The sequence below is a fragment of the Equus caballus genome, chromosome 7 (assembly GCF_041296265.1).
Source record: "Equus caballus isolate H_3958 breed thoroughbred chromosome 7, TB-T2T, whole genome shotgun sequence".
In the NCBI taxonomy this organism is placed as follows: domain Eukaryota; kingdom Metazoa; phylum Chordata; class Mammalia; order Perissodactyla; family Equidae; genus Equus; species Equus caballus.
Genome location: NC_091690.1, coordinates 41,281,815 through 41,305,134, shown reverse-complemented (window position 1 = coordinate 41,305,134; position 23,320 = coordinate 41,281,815). Strand labels below are relative to the sequence as shown.

At 45.4% G+C, this 23,320-nt stretch overlaps 1 protein-coding gene across 12 annotated transcripts in view; it reads left to right on the top strand.

Moving 5' to 3' along the window:
- OPCML (opioid binding protein/cell adhesion molecule like) overlaps positions 1 to 23,320 on the top strand; it is a 1,020,600-nt gene that overhangs the window by 967,731 nt on the left and 29,549 nt on the right. For 7 of the 12 annotated variants that reach the window (XM_070273001.1, XM_070272999.1, XM_070273000.1 and 4 more), the window contains 3 exons: positions 19,903 to 20,040; positions 20,452 to 20,572; positions 21,061 to 21,212. In XM_070273001.1, coding sequence (XP_070129102.1) covers positions 19,903 to 20,040; positions 20,452 to 20,572; positions 21,061 to 21,212 — 411 coding nt within the window. Of the gene's footprint in view, positions 1 to 19,902; positions 20,041 to 20,451; positions 20,573 to 21,060; positions 21,213 to 22,125; positions 22,153 to 23,320 lie in introns of all 12 variants that reach the window. The other 5 variants (XM_023646459.2, XM_070273002.1, XM_070273005.1 and 2 more) reach the window with 1 other exon arrangement.

Below are 23,320 nucleotides of genomic sequence, written 5' to 3'. Positions count from 1 at the left end.
GTGTTGTCACGAATTTATTCCATAACTTCCCCTGACAAGTTCAAAGCACTTTGCGTGTTCACTATTGTTCTGTCCTCCACACTTGATGACAGGTGAATTATGTTGCTTTTTGATGGAAGTAAGTTGGGCCTGCACACACACCACCTTCTACATGAAACATGGGTAGAATCGTTTATCAATTATTGAATAAATGGATGAATAATGTGCTATGGGCTAACGGGGAAGAACTAAAGTCCTTTCAGCTATTTTCTGTTGCTATTGACAACGGTGCACATGGAAATGAACAAGGTGCATCACGAGGCTATTAGACTAGATATAGGGAGTTTTCTTCCAATTAAAAACTGCGAATCCTAAATAAATGACTAAAAATCAATTTTAAAATTCCAGCCTAGTGTGACCTCTCCTGCCTTAAAATTCCTTTAGCAATTATTAGAATTCCTAGCTGCTGAATTCACACAGACTTGGATGTCTTTTCTTTTGTTCTGACTTGCTACTTGTCTTTCATTGCTATTTAATATTATAACTGTTTATGTGTTGTTTCCCCTATGGCACCATGTTCTGCTTGACAATGGGAACCTGTTTGTCCCTAACAGAAATTTGCAGAAAGGCTAGGAGTTCCTCTGCACGTCTACAGGTGCCTCTGTGAGAGTTACAGAAAGGAGGGAGGGAGCAAGGGGAGGAGAGAGAGAGAATGAATGGCTATGAGAATGAGCCCTGGACCACAATCCTGGGTTCCTACACACCCCCACTCCAACCTCAAAAAAGCAGCTCAGTTTTTACAACTCGATGAATTTTCAATGTAGGATTTCATTGGCAGAGAGGATTCTGCTACTTAAAAGCAAGTTTGATAGCTACTAACCACTGATGTCTATGATTTGTCATATCATCTGATGTCTATTCTTTATCCACTAAAATGTAAGCTCCCTGTGGATAGGAGTGACTGTGAGTAAAGAGGGTAGTCCTTCATATATAGGATGAATGAATGAATTCATTTGACAAAGGAGTTATAGAAAGATGGTCTCAACTGATATCTGGTTGGCTTAAGGTATTTAACACAAGAAAACTTCTTTTGAGTTTTGATGATTTCAATGTAGTGTTACCATGTAACATATTGTCTATGCTGAGACTGTTTTGAAAATGAAAGATGTGACGTTCATAATTGCGACAGGTCAGCAGATGTAAACAATGATGCCTCTGGAAGAGTGGGACATAAATTTTCTCTTTTGAGTGCCATCTCAAGGGGATCTTGCTTAAGGGCAAATTTGCAGATTCAACCTTTGGCAGAGAGTTCAGGTCCCATTAGTTTCTGACCTACTTGAAGTGGTTATTACTTGTAGGAAACAATCCAGTCTTGGTCTTCTTGCAGCTCACTCACTTCTTCCAATGTTTGGGTGTCTAAATTTTGGGGCACAAGCAGAGGGTATATGTTCCTTTTGGATCTGAATGAAATACCCTGTCACAGTGCTGGGTTCCTGGCTCTCTGACACTAAGGGATGCAGCTGTGCGTGTGCCCTCCAGCTGGCAGGGAGAGGAGCTGTTCAGTGCTGCTTCTGTAGCATCCCCCAAGCCTTTGATAGAGTTCCATCCATGAGAGTGATATTGGTTATTGTAACAGCAACACCAAGAGATGAGAAGCACAGAGTGGGGGGATAACTATCATTAATGGGGACATTCCTCAGGAATGAGGTGACTCTGAGTTAGAGGACCCCCAGTTGTAGCATGTAAGTTATCTCGGTTCACTGGACCCTGCAGGCTCACTTTCCAGTATTCTCAGGCACCCACCTGATGAGTGCATGGTAGTGTGTATGATCGTCTGCAGCATAATGGAATGTTGTGGTCCTGTGCTGAATTTAAGGACTTTACAATAAAGTAGAAATGAGATGAGCAAGCCTAGTGAAGCTCCTTTTCAATGCTGGTATTAGGAGTATAAAATTTAGATCAGGCCATTTAAGAAGGTTGCTGCTATGTTTTAGGAGATGGGTTCGACCTGTAATATATCCAAGTTTACATGATACATTCTATTATAATGGTGTTACACTTGTTCATAAAATTACAGATGTCTCAGGGGAAGAGGGTGAATCAGATGTTATACTGGCACTGCCCCGACATGTTTACTCAGTCTGGGGTCAGTGCATGATCATTAAACCCTACTGGAAAAAAAGTAAATTGACATTTTAGGCTGAAAATCACATCATTTCCAGGTGGTGTGCACACTGGCTGTGTGCAGATATTATATGTCCCTGCGGTCATGAAGCAATTTATATGCTGGTGTGGATTCACTGACAGTCAGCCCACCATGTTTCCCCTGGAGCTGCTTGACTGGATATGAAGGCAGCCCCGCTCTCCTCCCTGCCTCAGGCCCCGTAGAATTGACCACGCAAAACCACGAACCCCATTTCACTGCAGAGGGGGCGCTGCCGCCACATCCGCCAAAGGCCCAAGTGCTGGTTCCCTCCTACCTGCACTCTGTTCTCACCTCAGAGCCCCTCTGAGGGGCTGTCACTGTGAGCAGCTCCTAGAAGAGGCAGTGGAGCATCCCCACTGGGAGGGGCTGCACCGCGGGATGACCAGGTGCTTGGCAGCTCCCGATTAGATATTAGTCTGCTGAAGCCTGACCTTGAAAGGGAGGCCTCTGGCTCACTGAGCACTGGTCCTCACCCTTCCAAATCAGACTTCCACAATCAAACATTTCAGATGAATTCTCCTGTTGCTGAGCTCTCCAAGGACTTGGGCACAAATTCTGATTTACTCAGACCTTCTTTCCCCAGAGCAAATTATGGCCTGGAAGCAGCTGGGTCTGGAAAGCCAGAAACAGAAGTGAAAGGTGACTCTCCAGTCATTTAAAGTCTGAAGTTAGAGACCATACCAATGAGTCCAGCACAAAAACATGTGCTCAGGAGGCTTCAAGTCAATAGATAGTCATTGAGTGATTTCTGCTTGCCAGTCCTGGTGTTTTAAACCCCCTTCGCTTCCCACCCCCAACCAAGAAAACCAGCTATTATGTGCTTTGTGCATAGTAGGCATCTTTTCTTGCTAATCATGTGAAAGTGAGAAAGTATGATGAGAAAGCAAAATATGAAAATATCTGTGGGCTCATGACTACAATTTCCCCAAGTTCATTTAACAGGGCAGAATTTTCCCCCAAGGCCAGAATCCACTAACCAAGAGCTATCAGTAATTTTCCTCAGAAAAACAGTCAGAGTGATTAAATACCTTGCAGTATACTTTCCAGAATTCTCCTGCCTCCCCATCTCACTCATGCTGTTTCCCTGCCTTACACGCTATTCCAGTTCTGTCTGTTGAAATGAGCACATTTCAAAGCCTGCTTCAAGCACTATCTACTCTACATCCCAAGTTCATCCTTTGCACCGCTCTCCTCCAACTAAATAGTATCTAATATTTTCTTTAAATTCTAATGAGGGGTTTACACATCATGCATTTACTGTGTTATTTCTTGCTAGGTTTGTATTTAGGTATGAATCAATCAATCTTATGCTAGCACTCGACAGTTAGATGATGGAAAACTAGGATTGGGCTTCATTAGTGAATAAACTTATTTATTTATTTATTTATTTATTTATTTATTTATTTATTTTTGAGGAAGATTAGCCCTGAGCTAACTACTGCCAATCCTCCTCTTTTTGCTGAGGAAGCCTGGCCCTGAGCTAACATACATGCCCATTTTCCTCTACTTTATATGTGGGATGCCTACCACAGCATGGCTTTTTGCCAAGCGGTGCCATGTCCACACCCGGGATCCGAACCAGCGAACCCGGGGCCACCGAGAACTTAACTGCTGCGCCATCAGGCTGCCCCCAACTTATTTATTTTTTAACAGACATTTGTGAGGCCCTACGATGTGTCAGGTATTGCCCTAGGGGATGCCACTGTGAATGAGAGGGGTGGTCCTCATACTCACTGAGCTTCCCTCTAGTGGGAGATAGAGACAAATAAACAGGCATTTACACTCGGATGCAGGTGCAACCTCAGCACTATTGACACTTGGGGGCAGATAATTCCTTGTCATCAGAGACTGTCCTGGACATTGTAGGATCTTTAGCATCATCCCTGACCTCTATTCCCTAGATTTCAGTAGCACCCTCTTCCTAACTCCCAGGTTTGACAGCCAAATGGCTCTCCAGATCCATTGTCAAATGTCCCCTGCGGGGTAAGGGGTTGTGCAGGTTGAGAATTACTGCACTAAAGTGATGTAATGATAAATACAGTTTCTATGGGAGCCTAGAGAAGTGACTTCTGAGACTTTAGGGTCAAGGAGTCAGGATCCCAGCAGGAAAAAGATGGCTTTTTCAACTTTGAATAATTGTAAGCAGGTTTAATAAGGGCATTATTTACAAGGTATGGAAAGGGTATAGGGAACCCATACAGATAGTGCAGTGCCCCCAGGCTAATAACAGCAGGATTGTTCTCGGCCCTAGGCTAGAAGGGTGAGGCCAGGCACTTACTGGACTAGGAAGCGGAGAGTTGTGTGGAGAGGGCTGACTTGAGAGGAGCCATCTTCTTTGGTGAAGTGACTCAGGCGTGAGAGGCGACCCTGCTTGAAAATATATATCTGACCTCACTTTCCTCCCTCTGATCACTGGCTGGGCCTCCTTTTGGCCACCCAGCCAGAAGCCAATGGCAAGGGAACCAGTAGGTGTAACACTTTTAAGTCAGATAGAGAAGACGGCAGGGCAAAGAATGGTGACAAGTGTGTCGGGAAGATTGAAAAGCAAATATCAAGTATAGCAGGCTTCCCTGAAAAAGTAAGTCTAAGTTGAGACCCAAAAGATACATCAGACTTACTTGGGGGATGGAAGGGAGCAGGGATGGCATATAAATAACATATGTGATTTCCAGTCCATAAAATTCAGTTTTAAGATGGTTAATCTGCTGAGCCACCACAGCCTGGCTGGTAAGAAATTCAAGCTAAGTCATGTTTGGGGAGACTGTCTTTCCTCCTTACAGTATCCAGAATGCTTAGCAAAGGGTCTCTAGTTTTCAGTCCTCAATGGTAGGAATCATTCAGTCCTCATGGTAGGATCAATTCATTCCTTGAGAAAAGGAACAAAGAAAGGGAGACAGGGAGGGAGGGCAAATGGGTCTCTGCTTCTGCGTGCAGCTTCATTATCACCCCGTCTGAGGGGCTGTCACTTACTAGGCACTTGCCTGGGAAATGAACAGGTAACCTGCTGCCACTAGTGGGAGGCACCTCCCCAAACCCCGTCCTCCAGGTTGGCCCACCTTCACCTCCCTGAGCCTAGACTCTTGGTTTGCCTGTTTGTTTAGGAGAACAGCCTGGATAGTAATCATTTTCTGAGTGCCTGGCAACTGCCGTAGACTCCATGACACAAAGTCATTGACATCCTGAGGTAAGAAGCTCAGAATCGAGAACTCACAAAGCCGGCACTTCTTGGGATGGGAAGAGAGAAACTCTCTCACTCCTTCCAGTCTACTACAGCTTTGAGAATAAAGCACACTTTAGGGTCTCAGTAGACCAGCCTGTCATGTTACAAAGGGGAACACTGAACCCAGGGCACTTTGGGGAATTGAAGCCTATTCTATATGTCATAGAAATGCAGGGGGCTGGAGTTTTAAAAAGTGGTGCAATAGAGGAAGATAGAAAACAGAGGGCCACAGAACCTGGCAAGTCACTATGTTGAGAGAACTTTTTACTGAGACCCGTACTGTAATCTATCACATCAAAGGAGCCCCCTCCAAAAGCCTTTTGTTTATGCTTTTTCATTCTCCACTAATCTACATGAGGTTCCAATGAGACAGGCAGGCTATATTTTCCATCAAGACTGAAGCACCCAGATGTTTAAGGATGTAAGTGGAGAGCCCAACAAGGTCAGCAGGCAGAGGTGAGACCCAAACCCAGAGCTCCCTCGTAGTTAAGCCCCAATGCATACCGTGGTCATCACAGTACTCCTGCAACAGGAGCTAAATAGCCAGTCAATTACACATTATTTACTTATTTTCACATGTTCATGCATTGACTCTTTGGAATGAAAACACAAGAGCTAAGAGTTTTCTTCAAAGCAGCAGAAGAGCTAGCTGCGTAGGTGTCTGACCACAGGTCTCTTCTCCAGTGCTCTGTGCCTCCATCCAGGGAATTAACCGGGCTGCCTCCTCCTGTCCTCCCTGTATCCCGCTTCCCCACCATTTCATTGATGTCCTTGCCAATTCGACAAAGTTAATACTTGATTAATAGCTCCTATGATAGGAGAGCTCCTGGATGAGCTGTAGCCCCATTTACAATCTGCTAGTGATTGAAACTTATGTTCAGTTCAGTAATAATTGATGGAAATGGTCCCTTCTCCTCTGCAGCTGATTGGCTTTGTAATAGTGATTTAATAATGTAAATATCGCTGTTTTCTTCTCAAGATGAATTGCTTCTGATTTGCTAAGCTCAAGGCTCTTTGGGCTTTCTTAGATCTTTGTCTCTTCTCACAAGATTATAGGTGAGATTTATTCCTTATTTTGCTATATTTTCCTTTACACTTACACACAAACACACACACACAATTTGAATCAACAATTGGAAGAAACACATTATTTTATCAACCAGTTAGTGATTATCAAATGTTAGAGGCAACACTTTTTAGAAATAATCTAATCCAGCCCTTTTATTTTTCCCAGTGATGAAACAAGAGGCCCAGGGTGGTTAAGTAAGTAATTTACTCAGACGTACACACAGAGTTAGAGGTTGCTCATGAGCCTAGTATAGTGCTATTTCCTAACTGATGAGGAAAGTTTGAAGAGAGTGGCTGTGGTACTATGATTTATAATAAGAAATACATGTTTGCTCTTCTTGTACAGAGCTCCTAAAACACTTGTAATTTCCTGTGATGAGAGGAAAGGTGTCTTTGGTTTTGTTATTGACGTGACTTTGGAAAGCACTTAAGGATGGGAGCTGGTTGCCAGGGGAGCCAGTCACATGATTAGAGGGTTGGAACTTTCAGCCTCCCCACCTCCCAGTCTCCTGGGATGGGAGGGGTGCTGGAGATCGAGTTCAATAACTAGCGACCAATGATTTAATCAATCATGCCTAAGTAATGAAGCTTCCATAAAAACCCAAAAGGACTGGGTTCAGAGAGCTTCTGAGTTGGTGAACACATGGCGATTTGGGAGAGTGGAGCGCTCAGAGAGCAGGGAAGCTCTGGCCTCTCCCATACCTTGCCCATCTCTCCTATCTGGCTGTTCCTGAGTTATATCCTTTTATGATGAACAAGTAATCTACTAAGCAAAATGTTGCCCTGAGTTGTGTGAGCTGCTCTAGCAAATTAATCCAATCTGAGTCCAAAGGTCTGAGACCAGGGGAGCAGATGGTATAACTCTCAGTCCTAAGGCCAAAGACCTCAGAACTGGGGGGAGGTGTGAGGGCCCCTTCATGTAAGTCCCAGAGTCCAAAGGCCCACGAACCAGGAGCTCTGATGTCCCAGGGCAGGATAAGATGGACGTCCCAGCTCAAGAAGAGTGAATTCTCCCTTCCTCCACGTTTTTGTTCTCTTCAGGTCCTCTCGGTGGACTGGATGATGCCCACCACATTAGTGAGGGCAATCTGTTTTACTCAACTGATTCAAATGCCAATCTCTTCTGGAAACACCTTCACAGACACACCCAGAATTAATATTTACTGGCTATCTGGGCATCACTTAGCCTAGTCAAGTGGACACATAAAATTAACCATCACCTGGCCCCTCAGATCTTTTTGGCTCTGTTCTGGTGTAGCCATAGATCAATTCTGACAGTGGAGGTGAAGGGGAAATTTGAGGTATAGTCCTGAGCATTGTGAGGCCCCTTTCCTTGTCCGTTAGGGTCTGTTCTCTGGTTGGGAAAGACTAGCGAGGTGAGTCTCATAACTAGGAAGGAATATTTTTGAGGGAAGGCAGGGGAAGACAGAAAGCAGAGAGAAGTGTCATTTTCCTGCATTTCCAGTGCACCCTCAGACCCACGAAAATGGGCCTCAAATCATGTGAGTGGATGATTAGTTATACCTGTAAGTCGTTATTCCAATGTACCATCGAGGGCAGGGCAAAAAAGAACAGCTACTTGTCAAAATCTGCATGAATAGGAGCTTAGAAGGGAAAAGAAGAATTAATTTCCCCATTAATACAAGACATTACCCTCAGACACACACAGTCCTTCATAATTGTCAGACCTCTCTTTCCTTCTCGTCACCAGGCAGCTATAGCACAGTGACAGATGAGTGCCACCTTGAAATTGCAGTTGTCTCTCTTCTCCTGCCTGCATTGTCAAAACCCCAGATACAGCCGGGATTGCCCGGGCCAGTTCTGCAGCGTGCACATCTGACTGCAGGGACCTTCTGTGTTTCTTCACAGGGCAGTGACCCTGAACTCCTGGACTGGAGCTCTGCCCATCAACACCAAGGTCATCAGATTCCGGAACTTAAGGAATTATTTAGCATTCCTGGTCATAGACATATTGCTAAGTTAGGAAAATCATAAGGACCTTAGAGATCATCTGGTACAATTTTTATTTGATAGGAAAAAATAATTAAGGCATAGAGTGCTAAAAACATTTACTCAAAATCACATAGCAGATTAGTGGCAAAACCGGGGTTAGGTCCCAATCTGCTGATCTCAGTTCAGTGGTTGTCTCCCCTTACTCCTGCTGTCGGCACAGAGGCATGGAAGGCCACGCGAAGGTGACTGCTGGGGTGATGGGGCCAAGCTGGGAGGCCAGGAAGTTAGATGCCTTTGGGGAGAGGTCAGCTTAATAAGAGTCCAAGTTGGATGGTAAGAGGGAGACAGACTTGCCTAGAATAGTACAAAGTGCAGATGCAGAGAGCCCTTGACAAGAAAGTTTCCGAAGGGTCCCAACATTGTATCAAGTGCTCTCGGTCCCCAAGGGCAGACATTGCCCATTGAGCGCACAGCTCCTAATCCTCTCCGCTGTGCTCAGGCTACAGCTGAGTGCAGGAGCAAAGCTATCTCCCTGTGATGCTCCAGAGCTCAGGCCCTCGTGCTCTGCGAAGTGTGCAGTGTGTCTCTGGTTGTGGCCTGCATGCCAAGTGCACCTCTTGGCTTCGTGGGTATTTTGCCTGGAAACTAATACAAGTATTTCAAAAATATTAATGAATGTTGGTAATTAGCATCATTGTCATGTGATTGTGCTGTTGGGAACTAATATGGAGAGAGGATAAAATGGAGAGAATAAAAGAAAAGGAAAGAAGGAAAAGAAACAAGAAGAGTCAGGCTGCAACAGGCCTCATCTGCAGAAACTGGGCTGTATTCTTCCTCATAAGAGCATTTGTCCAATAGCTTCAAAAGACCATACGGCGGCTGCCATCAGGGCTCTGGGCCATCCAGACCATTTCAGAAGGCGCAGGTCTGGCACGTGACCGCCAGGACTTTGGCCCAGCAGACCTTGAGCCTCAGCAGGGTTTCCACCTGGGGGCTGCAGTGCTGATCTCCTCACTCCAGTTGGCTTAGGCTCCGAGCAGCGGCTCTAGTCTGTACCCCCGGAAAAGCCTGTAGCTGATGGGCCTTGAGCTCTGGGAGAACAGCGCACACGGAGATATTCTTGACTCTCATCCAGCAGAGTCCTACATCTGAGAACCCACAGTCTACTTGCGGACCAAGCCACTGTCTCTCATTGGATTTAAAAGTTTAAAAGCAGAGGCAGTGTAAGGTGCTGGCCGCAGCCCAGGCACTGGGAGTCGACGGCAGGCCTATCCACGGGCTGGAAGTACAGTGGCCACATAGGTGACCATCCAGACCAGCACACTTTTGAGAGGAAAAGACGATTGTTAATTATTATGCTGGGAAAACAGGTATCCACTGGGACTGTCCCAGACAAACCCAACTACATGGTCACCCTATCTATAAAAATAACAAAGGCATCCTCGGTGCTGCTATACCGATGCACGAATCCTCACGGAAAATGAGCCAGGTGCAGTGGGTGTTGGAAGGAAAGTTTTATTCACCCAAAAGCAAGCAAGGGGTGGAGCATCTGCTCTGATGTTCTTCATTATTTGAAATAATTTGAAGATTTTGGACGCCACCTAGCTCCAACAGCTTCTGACCCTGCAGGTTTGCTGTGGGCCCACGACATCAGTTTCCCAAAGTACCCTCCGGTCATTCTGGTGTTGGACACCCTCTGACCACGCTGTGGCACAGGACATTTCCATTCCTCCAAAATATTGCTTTTCTTTGAGAAAAGGGCCTGGTGACTGATCATGCCTGCTTAGGCTGATGCGGGCAAGGTCAAGTCAAACTTTCTTAAACGTATATAAATGAAAGAAGCAGCATCTCATTCAATGCCTTGAACAGGTTCATTGATTTTGTTTTTCTTTTTTTGAGGAAGATTAGCCCTGAGCTAACATCTGCTGCCAATGCTTCTCTTTTTGCTGAGGAAGACTGGCCCTGAGCTAACATCTGTGCCCATCTTCCTCTACTTTATATGTGAGATGCCTACCACAGCATGGCTTACCAAGCGGTGCCATGTCCGCACCCAGGATCCGAACCAGTGAACCCCAGGCCACCGAAGAGGAATGTGTGCACTTGACTGCTGTGCTACCGGGCCGGCCCCTGTATTTCTTTTTTTAGCTATTGAGTTTTTTAAGGCAGTTGATTTATTTAGACTAAAGCACAGAATTTGAGTCACTTTTTAGTTAATATTGAAATAACCCTGTTGGTTAACCTTGTTGGAACAAATAATAGTAATTAAAAAGGAAAATGTGATAAATAAAACTTTTAAAATGTCCTCAACATTTTGTCAAAAACTTAGCTGTTAAAGTTCTGCTTTTTAAAAGTAATGATTTTTTTCTTCAACCTCTGTGTCCCTTTGGTGAGAAATATTTATTTCTGTTTATATTGAGATACTTTTTATTTTTTATTTATTTATTTATTTTTTAGGAAGATCAGCCCTGAGCTAACTACTGCCAATCCTCCTCTTTTTGCTGAGGAAGACTGGCCCTGAGCTAACATCCGTGCCCATCTTCCTCCACTTTATACATGGGATGCCTACCACAGCATGGCTTTTGCCAAGCAGTGCCATGTCTGCACTTTGGATCGGAACCTGCCCACCCTGGGCCGCCGAGAAGTGGAACGTGTGAACTTAACCACTGTGCCACCGGGCAGGCCCCTGAGATATCTTTTAGAATGTAAATGTTTGCTATTTTTTTAGCCCAAGTAAGCTACTCTGTTCTCCAAATGGATTTCCGCTTCCAGCCTCAGCCAGTTGTCTGCCTGGGTATGAAATCCCAGCTTTCTGCATTCTGCTTTCTCATTCTTTCCATCTCTCTCCTGGCGTCTCTGTCTCTGCCTCTGTCTGTCTATCTGTCTCTCTGTGTCCAATCCCTCTCTTCTTTCTCTGCTGTGCACTCTTAACTTCCATTTAAAGGGTAAGTGAACACTCTTGCAGGTACCCTGGCTATTTCTGTGTCACTCACTCAGGTCATCTCTGAGTCATCAGTATCATCTGGATTCTAGAAATCTCTTGTCCTGATTCTTCTTGCACATGATGAACTCATCTCAGAAAACAGAACGTAAGTAAATGAAGCTAAATATACGTCTTCTCTGTGCTTTGAAAAGAAGTTACTCTTACCTTTGTGCTCCGTGCTTGAGGATCTGGGCATCCCTGTCCACTGGGGGCTGACGAAGGGCATAGATACCATCAGCCCAGCCCTGGCTGTCATCACCTTACACAGCTGTAAGGCCCCCTTTCCAGGTGTCACCTGCCAACGTCAGGACTGTATGACCCTCGCAGAGGCCAACGACAGTCAGCAGGGGGCTTGCTCAGGCTCTGAGATGTGCATAGCCTTATGTGCTACCAGGCCCTGGGTGCCTTCTCAGCAGAGGAAGCCTGAGAGTCAGGTGGAAGTGGCACTTTGAAAGTGAAGGCCTCAGGAGTCCTCAATGTACTGCCCCGGGTTTTCATCCCTAGACGTCCATTGGAGGCCCCTGGGAAAGCCTTAGAGGATGCTGATGCTGCACCCCCATCCCAGGCCAATTCAACCTATCAGTAAGCATGGGCACAAGAGTCTACTTTTTTTTTTTTAAGATTTTATTTTTTTTTCCTTTTTCTCCCCAAAGTCCCCCGGTACATAGTTATATATTCCTAGTTGTGGGTCCTTCTAGTTGTGGCATGTGGGGTGCTGCCTCAGCGTGGTTTGATAAGCAGTGCCATGTCCGCACCCAGGATTCGAACTGACGAAAAACTGGGCCGCCTGCAGAGGAGCGCGAGAAATTAACCACTCGGCCACGGGGCCGGCCCCACAAGAGTCTATTTTTAAAGTGCTCCTTGGGTGCTTCTGACATGCCACCTGGCACGACACCCCTGGGTACTTCCTTGTAGACCCCATTGCAGAGCACTTCTTTCACATTCCCCTCTCCTAACCCCACCTACCGGGACAACTCTTCATATCTTCTTGTCTTTGGCTTTTCTCCTTGTAGTAAAGAGAGCCCAGTGTCTCAGAATCGATCTTTCTGGACAGTCCCACTGGTTGAGTCACTGAGTCCTGCCTTTCTTGTGTCATCCTCAGCTGTCTCATCAGAAATGGGAAAGGCTTAGGAAACTCACCAGTGCCACGGAATTCCTTTGAGCCCCCAGCTACTGGAAGCATTATTAATGGACTCTTTCTCCCACTAGCAGCTCACTTAACTTTCACAGTGACACATTGATCTTGTCATTAGCCAACTTACTGTCAGTCTCAGGGAAGGCAGCCAGCAAGGCAGCCCTGGACAGGGGCAAGCCACCCCTCCCTTGGGGAAGGTCCTGGCGGCCACAGCCTGAGAACGATTGTCAGAGCCCAAGACAGAGGGCTTCTGTCACTGCCAGCAAGTGAGACATTGACCCAGAGGCTCAGTTTCCCAACCAAAATGACTTTAGCACAATTCAATTGCTTGTATTAATTAAGGGAAAATGAAACAGTGGGTTTATCACACTTTTCATTAACTCCAATGCAGCGAAGGAACGTATCTGGGAGTTGGGAGCAGGCAAGGATGGAATGTACTGCTGTCCAGAAGCCCTGGTTTAATTATGGAGGAGGAGCCCAGAGTTGCTTATTGCCCACTGTGTTCTATGGAGAGTCAAGGGGTGGGGGAAGACAGAGAGGGTGGAGAGGAGACTGACAGAAAGAGAGAAGATTAAATAAGTGGAAAGGGAGAGTTCTGGGGGCTTCGGAATTTCCAAACCTCTAGCCATCAGATATGGAGTGAGCAAGCATTTATGTTTATCCTACACTAGATGCATAAGGCGTTCAAAAAGTAGAAGGCGTAAGTCCTTCTCAGTGTGCCTGCAATTTAGACAATGGAGTGACTACCCTGAACCCAGCACAAACAGTACAAGACGGAGGTCATGCGAGCCGAACTGTGCCAAGGGCTGAAACTTTACCCAGTTCCAACTTCAGCATTTTTCTAATGTTTCTATCCTTCAAAAGAAGGAGGCTCTTGTGATTGAGAATGATGCCAGAAGATCTCTAGGAAGGAAGGAGAAACTCTGTTCCCAGCCCATGGGTTTCCAGAAGGCAGCTTCCCCTGCACTTCCCAGGAGGAATAGACCCCTCTTCCACCCCACTCACTCTTCGTCTCCCCCATGGCTGAGGGGTGACTAATGTAATTGGTAAGATTATTTCCTCAGGTGTCCATTGGACCTAGTTAAACAGGGATAAGGCCTTCATCTAGAAGTGAGGACAGCACTCCTAATTCACGTCATCCTCCTTATCCACCTCTGCCTGGGTCTGGGTGTGTTCCTCACCCAGGACTCTCCATCCAGTGCATCTCTTACTCTCAGGCCATCTTTTGGCCTGTGGCTCAATACCCAAGTCAAGGACTCCTACTGCACAGGTCCAGATGTCTTCGTTCATAGGGAGAAAGGAAAGGGCCCGTGTGAGCCTTAGATGCCAAGCCCAGATTGCTAGCCAGCTTGACAGCAGTAGAGCTGATATTTTGATCTGCTTGTGACTCATTTTATGTGTTTATGTTCTACTGGCCAGAATCCTGGAGAGGGAGATGGATGAGTGACAAGGTTTGGGCACACATGCCCACATGAACTTCTAAGAGTATCTCCCTCGCCCTACGTTCCTCAAGGGCACAGAAGCAGCGGGGAGGGGATTGCTTCAGACAGCCCCTTTCCTGGGCCTTGTTCTTTCCAGCAAATGCACAACATGCCAGCCCACCTCTACTTTTTTCAAAGCATGGTGCACCTCTTACGAGAGTAAAATCTTAGTTGCTTGATGGCTTGAATGACTACCTAGCTTTGGCGAGTGAGCAAGAGACTAAGAGACAATTCTCCAAGATGGGTCAGAAAGCCTAGTCGTGGCCTAAGAGGTCAGAAGCATGCATATGATCATCTGGGCATTTGATTCCAACTTTCCAAGTTCACTGTTATTAGGGATCTTCTATAATAACCCCCCTTGCTAAGCAGCAGGGACACTTCTTTTCTTGCTTTTCCAGAAAGCCTACTATTTGAGCCAGATTGACCCTCAGCTGCCCACGCTCTCCCCACACCCATTGGCTTGCTTCTGGCTCCCCGTTTCCTCCTCTTTCTTTCTTGCTCATCTGAGTTCTTCCTCAGGCCATTTCTTCCCAATGCCTTTTCCTCTCTGCGTGGCTGCCTCCTTAAATTCCTACCCCTCCTCCCTGCTCTCATCCTCTTCCTGCTCATCTCTTTTATGGCACCTGCCCCAGGCATGTGCCATTGTGAGTCACTTCCTGACAGGCCTCATGGCAAAGGCTGTGACAGGTGCTGACATTTAACCTCACAAAGCAGCTTCCCTGGATACAGCACAGCTTTCCATAGCGTATGAGAGGGACAGTGAGACGGGGGCACCCAGGAGGCAACTTTTAGTCATTTCTAAGGGAGAAGCCAGGCAGAGATTGCCTCAATATGAGGAGGATATTTTGGAGGATTTTTTGGCTTATACCTAGCAAAGGAATAGGCCATGCCCTGAAATCATGGCTAGAGATATTCACACGAGGAGAAGATACTCCATCAGGGACGATAATCCTAAAAGGTGAAAGGCAAAAATCTTCGACCCCTTGGTTACTTCCAACTTTATAATTCTAGGGAATTGGTTGGGAAAAAGAAGGGAAAAATCAGACTTAAGAGTGATGGCCGAGATACAGCTGATGTGAAAGGACAGGATGTAAAGGGAAAAGGAAAGAGAAGAAACAGGTGAGGAAGCGTCCAGATTTTAATCTGGATTTCCTATTCCATCTTTTCATTCCTGAATTCTTAGGTTTCTTCCAGCCCTAATAAATCTTTCTGACCCACCATGCCGTACTTGAGGGATCCAGAAATAATTAAGAATTGAAAAATTGAGCCTAGGGACAGAAAAATATGAACTACTCCAGTTCTAGGCTCGTGAGACTGTAGACTACCCAAAATGGAGAACCCTGTCTTTAATATCAACCCCACCCCCGACAGTGGCTAACCCAGCGCTCGTCACACTTCTCTCCTGGTGGGCATGAGTATAATAACTGCAGGTGACATCGGGGACAGCAGGCTGCGCCAGGGATCCTTCTCCCCCACGGCAGTTTCTCTGTCTGCTCCCCCATTTCTAAGCTGGAACAGACCCTCCCATGGATGCTGCTTGCTCTTTGCTTTCTGCCACTGTGTTAAATCAGAATACGTAACCCTATAGAAGAAGCCCCCTTGTGCCCACAGAAACATGGGGCTTGCTCATCCTATCCCCAAGCGTGTGAGGGGTCCTGGCCCAGGGACCTCCCACATCCCTTGATAAATGGTCCCATTTGTATCCTAGCAGATCTTAATCTTGCTAATACAGTGAGTCGAACTTATCTTCTTCGAAGCACTCCTCCGTGGAAAGAAGTAACCCCCATTTTTTAATATATTTCTGCCAATGACTCAGAATCCTCTTCCTTTTGCTTCCAATCCTGTTATATTGGGATGTCTGAATGCATAGGGCAGGTTGATAACGCCTCTGGGTTACTGGCTTGTTACAGGACATCTCACCATAAAGCAAAACTGTCGGGCAGACTTGGAGCGCTTGTTTCCACATGTTTGTCAGAGAAAATATTGTAGCCTCGTAGCCTTTTTTTTTTTTTAATCCCTTCTGAGTGTGGCTTTAGAATCTTTCCAATGACACCCGGGCCATCCTGCCTGGACCTTCTCTGCCTCCCTTTCTGTACACCAGTACATCCTGCCTCCTCTTCCTTCTTCCTTTCCTGTTCCTCCTCATGTGTTTCTCTCTTTCCCTGTTTCCCTCCCTCTGTCTTCATAGTCAGCAGTTTGGCTTCCTGGCAGCTAGCAAAGAGGATTAAAATATTTGTTGCCTTCTGCCCCTTTCTCTACAGCATGGAATCAGAATTTTACATTTGCAACCAGAGCTGGAAAGGGCAGGGAGAGCGTTAAACCCTGCAGTTTCCTAGGTCTCCAGGCATTTAGCAACTTAGAGTTGTTCTGCTTTAAAAATCTCACCCATGATTCAAAGTAGTTAAGAAAATAGCATCTGGATCACCTTCAGTCGGCTTGAGATGGGGAGGAGTTTCAACAGCATCTTCCCATTTCTTATCAAAGAAAACTGTTTGAGAGGATGCATGTTTTGCAGAAAAATCATAAAGACTCAATGGAAAAGTTAGCTTCAAGGGTCCAGATCCTCAGCCTCGCTGTGCCCTGCTGAGCCCTACACTGCTAAGAGAGGGTGCTCTTGAGATGCGCTCCACGAGGATGCCAGTGTGAGGAGCGCTCTGAAGGCCTTGTTGACCAACTGGCCACTTCCCAGACCAGATCATTTTAAACGTGTGAGTAGCAGAGAGCCCAGAATGCCGCTCGATGGGGCCTTATAGCCTCTCTACTTAGAGTGTGGGCCCTAGACCAGCAGCTTGGAAGTACTTAGGTGCTTGTTAGAAAGGCAGAATACCAGGCCCCACTCTAGACCTACTGAATCAGAATCTATGTATTTTTTTAAATTCTGGAGGAATTTATATGCAAATTAAAATCTGAGAACCTCTTACTTTGTAGCACAAATTTGACAAAATTCTTTTTCTCGCTTAATGAGGTAGTACGATCATAACTATCTTCATTTTAGGTGAAACACTCTCTTTCTTCCTTTTTTGGGGTCACATAACCATCCCATAAAAGTAGCATGAAAGATAGTGCAAATAAATTCCCACATTCCAGAGGGTGGCCATGTTGCCCAGTGATCCCGCATGAAGGACTTTGGATCTGTCCTACTCATACAAATGAGAAGAATCACTCACATTGGCCTCTATCTTCTTTGAAGTGATCCCTGCCCTTTGTGCTGGCCAAGACTTCTACATTGACTGGCATTCCTAGACCTGCCTTATCTGAGGCTTTAAGACATCTGTCTGGTGCACACCTTGCAGCATGATGCGGGTCTATCTCATTCTCTCCAAGGAAAGGGGGTCAGCGACCCTGCCCGAGGCTCCTGCCAGGCCCACTGCAGGTAGCTCATTTGTTTGGTTAAATGCAGGGGAGTTTAACTACTTGTGGCAAATACACTGTGGTACCTTAGAAAGAATAATAAAGTCTTAGTGGTGGGAATCCAGACTTCTGATCCAGCCATATGTATTCAATGTAGAAAACGTCTGGTGAATCTGGAAAGTCATTTGGGTGTGTTTGATTTCATTGTTGTTTAATCCTGAAAAATACTTAGTCAACCAGCATCATTTCAATAAGCAAGGAAATTTTTATCTTGTTTAGATTTTCTGAAATAAGTGATCTTAGATTCTCCTTCAACTTTGAGGTTCTTTTGTCTAAGAGAAATAAGGAAAAAAAGATAAGAAGATGTTTATATCCCTCTAATGATCATTAAAATATTAGAATATGTACTAGCCTGAATGATTAAATGTCTGTTGAGGTAGAGGGCTGGGATCGGCCCCACCACCCTGAGACCCCAATGGACAGGGCCCTACCCCAGACCCCAGGAGGCACCATGTTCTGGAGTGTCTTTCTTGAAATTTTCTAAGTTCCCCTGTGGTGCCTGGGACCAGCATAGGCCAGCAACACATTCAGGAGAGACACTGAGATCCTCGACTGGGAGTGCATGGGCCTATCCTGGGCCTTATTTCTCCCCTTCAGGGCACATTTTCAACCTCTACCCTAAGCCCCTCTTCACATGGATTCATCCAGATTTCCCAAAATCCCAAAACCCACACCTCTGGGCTTGTCCTGGGGTCCTGTTAACAGGTCCAAGCTCCAGGAGGGTGGCCTGGCAAGTGATTGCTCCTGCTGGCCAATGCAAGATTTCTTTCATGGAATTGCCTGGATTGGGCTACCAGAATGGTGCTGATTTGGGGTAACTCAAATTATTTATCTAGAGAGAGGGCCCTTGAAAAGTATTTGCCTGGGGCCTTACACCTTCTAGGGAAGGTCTTGGTAAGGAGCATCCAGACACTGACAGCAGAGCCTGCGTAGGCATGACCTGGGGTGGAGATAGAGGCAAAGAAGGAAGTGAGAGCTGAAAAGCAAGTGGTCTGGGGAAATGGGCAGGATGGGTGGAAATTCCCAAAGGCTTAGACTTGGAACAGAGTCAGGATGCCGGAGAACCTGCCTCCCTACTCCCCACCCATCAACCCAACCCCCAGAGACACCCCACCTTCATCCTCTACACCCACGGTGGACCCAGACTTAATTGATTGAGCACCCATTGGATCAGAATACGCTTCCACGGGGGTGTGAGGAAAGTTATGATGAGTTTTTATCATCCTGAAAGCTAATTCTGTTCTAAAACCTGGAGCACAAAACAAAAAAAAGAAGCAGGGGGCCAGCCCTGTGGTCCAGGGGTTAAAGTTCCAGGTGGGGTCCACAGGATCCTGGGTACAGACCTACTCTACTTATCAGCCAGGCTGTGGAGGCATCCCACATACAAAGTAGAGGAAGATTGGCACAGATGTTAGCTCAGGGGTGAATCTTCCTCACAAAAATAAATAAATAAAAAGAAGCAGCAGGCCTATAAGAAATGTGAATAGCTATACCTTTGTGTTTTTGTGTTGGCTGGGTTTTCATGGGAACCTGGTGCTTCAGAACTCAGAACATTTGTGTTTCAAGGCAGAAGGTCTGTTCTCTTTGCTCTGAATCACAGGGTGTAGAGTAGGGGATAAGGCAATGGGGCCAGATTGTTGCAAGAATATAAAATGGTGGCTGCAAGCAATGTAAATTTTCCAGCCTCAGAATATTTTGGATCATGACTTGCAAACTTCACAAGTGCCTAAGAATAAAGTCTCCAGAATGTTCCACAAAGTTGGATATTAAATCCATGAGGCTGTTCTAGTAACCATGGATACCTTCTTTGGGGCTATCACATTTATTTTGTGTTGGCAAAGGTTTATTGAGCAGCTACTACATAGCAGTCGCAAAGTGGTTGCACATTCATTCGTTCTCCTCTCTATCTTCTCCGGCACAGTATGAAACCAAATCAACTGCTTTGCTTCTAATTGTACTAAAATGTTGAACAGTCACTTATTCATTCTACAGGTAATAGTCTGTGTTCTGTAGACGAAGGCATTTCTACATAGAGAAAAATTAAGACGTCCATATTAACATACCCTAAAGTTATTCCTACATGTGTTATTGTGTTATTGATTATGACAACTCTCTTTAAAATATCAAAGTCTAGTAACGCACTGGGTTATTTCACATGTACTTTCTTAATTAATCCTGATAATAATCATATAAGAAAGATAATGATATCCCCTTCTTATCAAATGGTCTAAAAAGTTAAAGTGACTTGGACAAAGACACACTGATCCAAGACTCAAGCAGAGAATTTCTTTCATCAAATGCCATACGTTTTGACCATACTATGGTGTCCTATTATCTTTGACTTGGTGTTCAAACCCCATCTTTACATTTTTTTTCTCTTCCTTCTCCTACAAGCCCTGGATGTGAATGCAATTCTGTCCCCCGATTCACAGTTTCTCCCTTGTTTCCTGTCTGTTTCTTTCTTCCCAGAGGGCCAGGGCTTTGTGAGTGAGGATGAATACCTGGAAATCTCTGACATCAAACGTGACCAGTCTGGGGAGTATGAATGCAGCGCCTTGAATGATGTCGCTGCACCTGACGTGCGGAAAGTAAAAATCACTGTAAACTGTGAGTTGATCCATTGTCAGGGAGTTCTAGGGCAAAAGAGGGTATAGGGATTAAGGGAACAAGCTAGTAATGGCAATGCCATTTTCTGATAGACCCAAGTTGCTTCCAACAGGAAAATGCTTTATCGGATTGGTTTGCCCCATCACTGCCTCCATTGCCATTTGCCCCTGGAGTCTTCCTGTGACCATCAGAGCTTTTAGCTAATGAGGACAGTTTGTAACTTTGAATCAGTTTGAAACCTTGAAGAAGATGTTAGAGTAAATGTAATATCTTCAAGCAAGTTCTTTTCCTAAAATAAGTGGTTACTTACCTGGGAAGAAGGGGTCTCACAAGAAATTCATTTGCACAGCAGGTGACTGAATGTTCCCTTCATCTGTTTCATGGAATCACTCTGCACTATTTCCCCCACAGACCCTCCCTATATCTCAAAAGCGAGGAACACCGGTGTCTCAGTTGGTCAGAAAGGCATCTTGAGCTGCGAAGCCTCTGCAGTGCCTGCGGCTGAATTCCAATGGTTCAAGGAGGACACCAGGTACCTTGAACAGGGAAGTAGGGCATGTCTGAAGCAGAGCTGATGGATCACTCCCCACATGGTAGGAGTATGATAAAGCCATGGGGAAAGATATTGCTAAACCAAAATGTGTTGCGGCCTCCTTTATAACAGAGTCTCATGTTAGAACTAGAAACAAAAAAAACGGATGAAACTGGGAAGTGGGCAAAATGAATTGACTTTCTTTCATAATCTGAGATTAGTTGTAGACATGGCAGTCTTGAACAACTAGAAGCCACAAAAATTTTAGCCTTTGGAACATAAGTATCCTTTCTGTTTTCCTCCTAATGGAAGCTGTAGTGCTTGTGGTTTGAAGTAGAGGGACTGGGTTAGTTGGAGGAAGGGTCTTTGTGAGGAGGAGAGCATCCTTGTAGGATTATCTATAGTACATTTGATTTCTCCCAGCATCTCCTGTCTTCTTTCTCCCTTTATTTGTAGAACCAGACCAGTAGTACCTTCTCTTATTGCAGGCTAGCCACCGGCCTGGACGGCGTGAGAATTGAGAACAAAGGCCGCATATCCACTCTGACTTTCTTCAATGTTTCAGAAAAGGATTATGGGAACTATACTTGTGTGGCCACAAACAAGCTGGGGAACACCAATGCCAGCATCACACTGTATGGTGAGTGCAGGAAGTCTGGGTGCGGTGGGCTCAGGGGAGCTAGAGGGACCAAGAGGGAGAAAGGCATGATCTGCGTGGCCTGTGTCCATCCATACTGCTCCGCCCACCATCCTTAGACACGGAATGCTTCTCCCCGTCATTCTCCTAGCATGTGATACAGTGATGTTTTAATTGATATCTCCTGGTCTATTGAAAAGCAAGGTTTTCACCTTACAGAAGGAGTAAACCAAATTTTGAACTATGTTTAATCGTGTTTGCCATAAAGAAGACAGAACCATGGAAGAGTTCACTTGCAGCACTGTTGAAAGGTCTGAGGGGTAAATTAGATATAATTTTAAGATACCTTCTATAGTGACAGTCTATGATTCTGGGATTTATATTTAGAGTTTTAAACCAAGTCAACTGCTGCCATCATGATTCACATGTTGATTGCCATGTCATATCCTCATTCCTTGGAATGAATGGAGCAGTAGTCTGAGTCCTCATGAAGATGACTGCTCTGTCCACAGTTGGAGTATCAAACCCTTCTCTGAAGGTCTTTCCCTCCCATATGGATGGAGAGGTCTCCAGAGCCGTGACTGGCGCCCTTGGAAGCCCTTATCTCTTCCTCACTCAATTTTCCCACACTGCTGTGTCCATCTCCTTCTGCAACATTTCACACCATGGGCCAAGGCCAGCTCGTTGTGATTTTTCTTGTGTGTATGTATTTGTTTATTTGCTGAGATTTGGTTAGAGGGAAGCATCTGGTGAGTAGGATGAAAAGGTATTCATTTGTCCATGTGCACCTCAGACCCTGAACAAGCTTTCAGCATTGACAATAACTAAACTTTGTCCATCAACCATCTGAAATGTGTGATCTATGTCTTTTGTTTTCTCTCTGCATTGTGTGTGCATTGTGCTGTGTGTGTCTTAGAAATAAGCCCCTCATCAGCAGTGGCAGGTGGGTACAGCATGTTCCTTCCTTCCTCTGCCTGCCTGAATGCCTACACTTTAGAATGTAAGCCTACGTCAAAGATAGGCTTGCCTGCTCCACACCCTTAATTTATTTCTCCCTAGTGGATAGGCGTCAGGGGGGTTGGTTTGCACCATTTGGGTAACGAGCATGTAGAATATGATGGCTTTCACATGCACACAAATGAAATATCATTGGACATTTCAGGGGAGAGGGTTTTACCACAAAACAGTAAACTTATACTTGGTGGCCTTTAAAAGGAGTGAGTATTCTGCTATTTCTGCACACAGCAGCACAAAGAGGGACCCAGCCCAGAGATCAAATGGATTATCAGATAATTTCCTCCATGGGGAAGTCACCCTAGTATGAGTGTTTTATTCTTTTAACCCAAGGCAAAAAGGGCTTAATGATTTAATGCTAGAAACTTCATTTTAAAATAGAAGTACTTGGGATCATTAGTCATTATAATAGTGTCTACCATTTACTAAATATTTGCTGTTTCTAGTCGTCATATTAGTACTTTGCAAGACAAGTTATTAACCCCATTTTAAAGATGAGTAAAAGGAGGACCAAAGAGATTAACTAACACTGAAGTACACATAGCTCATGAACAGGTACTGGCTGAGACCCACAATTGGCCACTTCATCTGATGCTAAAGTGTGTACCCAGAGGATAAGCAGAGTGAGACATACACACACACATGCTCATACACTTACTCACACGTTGAGATGAAGCAACAGCTGGCGCTCAGCTCTACTCCAGAGGCAGAAGCCTCAAAGCCGTATTTTTCTATGACCAATCTCAGTCACACAGAAAGTGGTAACTTTTTAATTTTCCAGACCTGCACTCAGCTCTGCAACTCTTGCTTTTCACTGCATTGGATCCAAGACAATCACAGGCCACTGGCTCCGCCCACATCTTGATATCCATGAATGTTCATGTCTTGATCAAATTGAGAGGAACAAGTAGGATTGGAGTCCTGCTCTGCACTGACCCTGCCACCACCCCCTCAGTTAGTGGAGTTGCCAGTGGCAGGGAATATGGCCAATAAGGAGGAAGCTAGGACTGACAACTAGATGATCTAGGTTCTTGTCCCTCTTTACCATTAACTAAGGAAAGAGATGTGTCATAGCAGATAACAACAGCAACTGTATA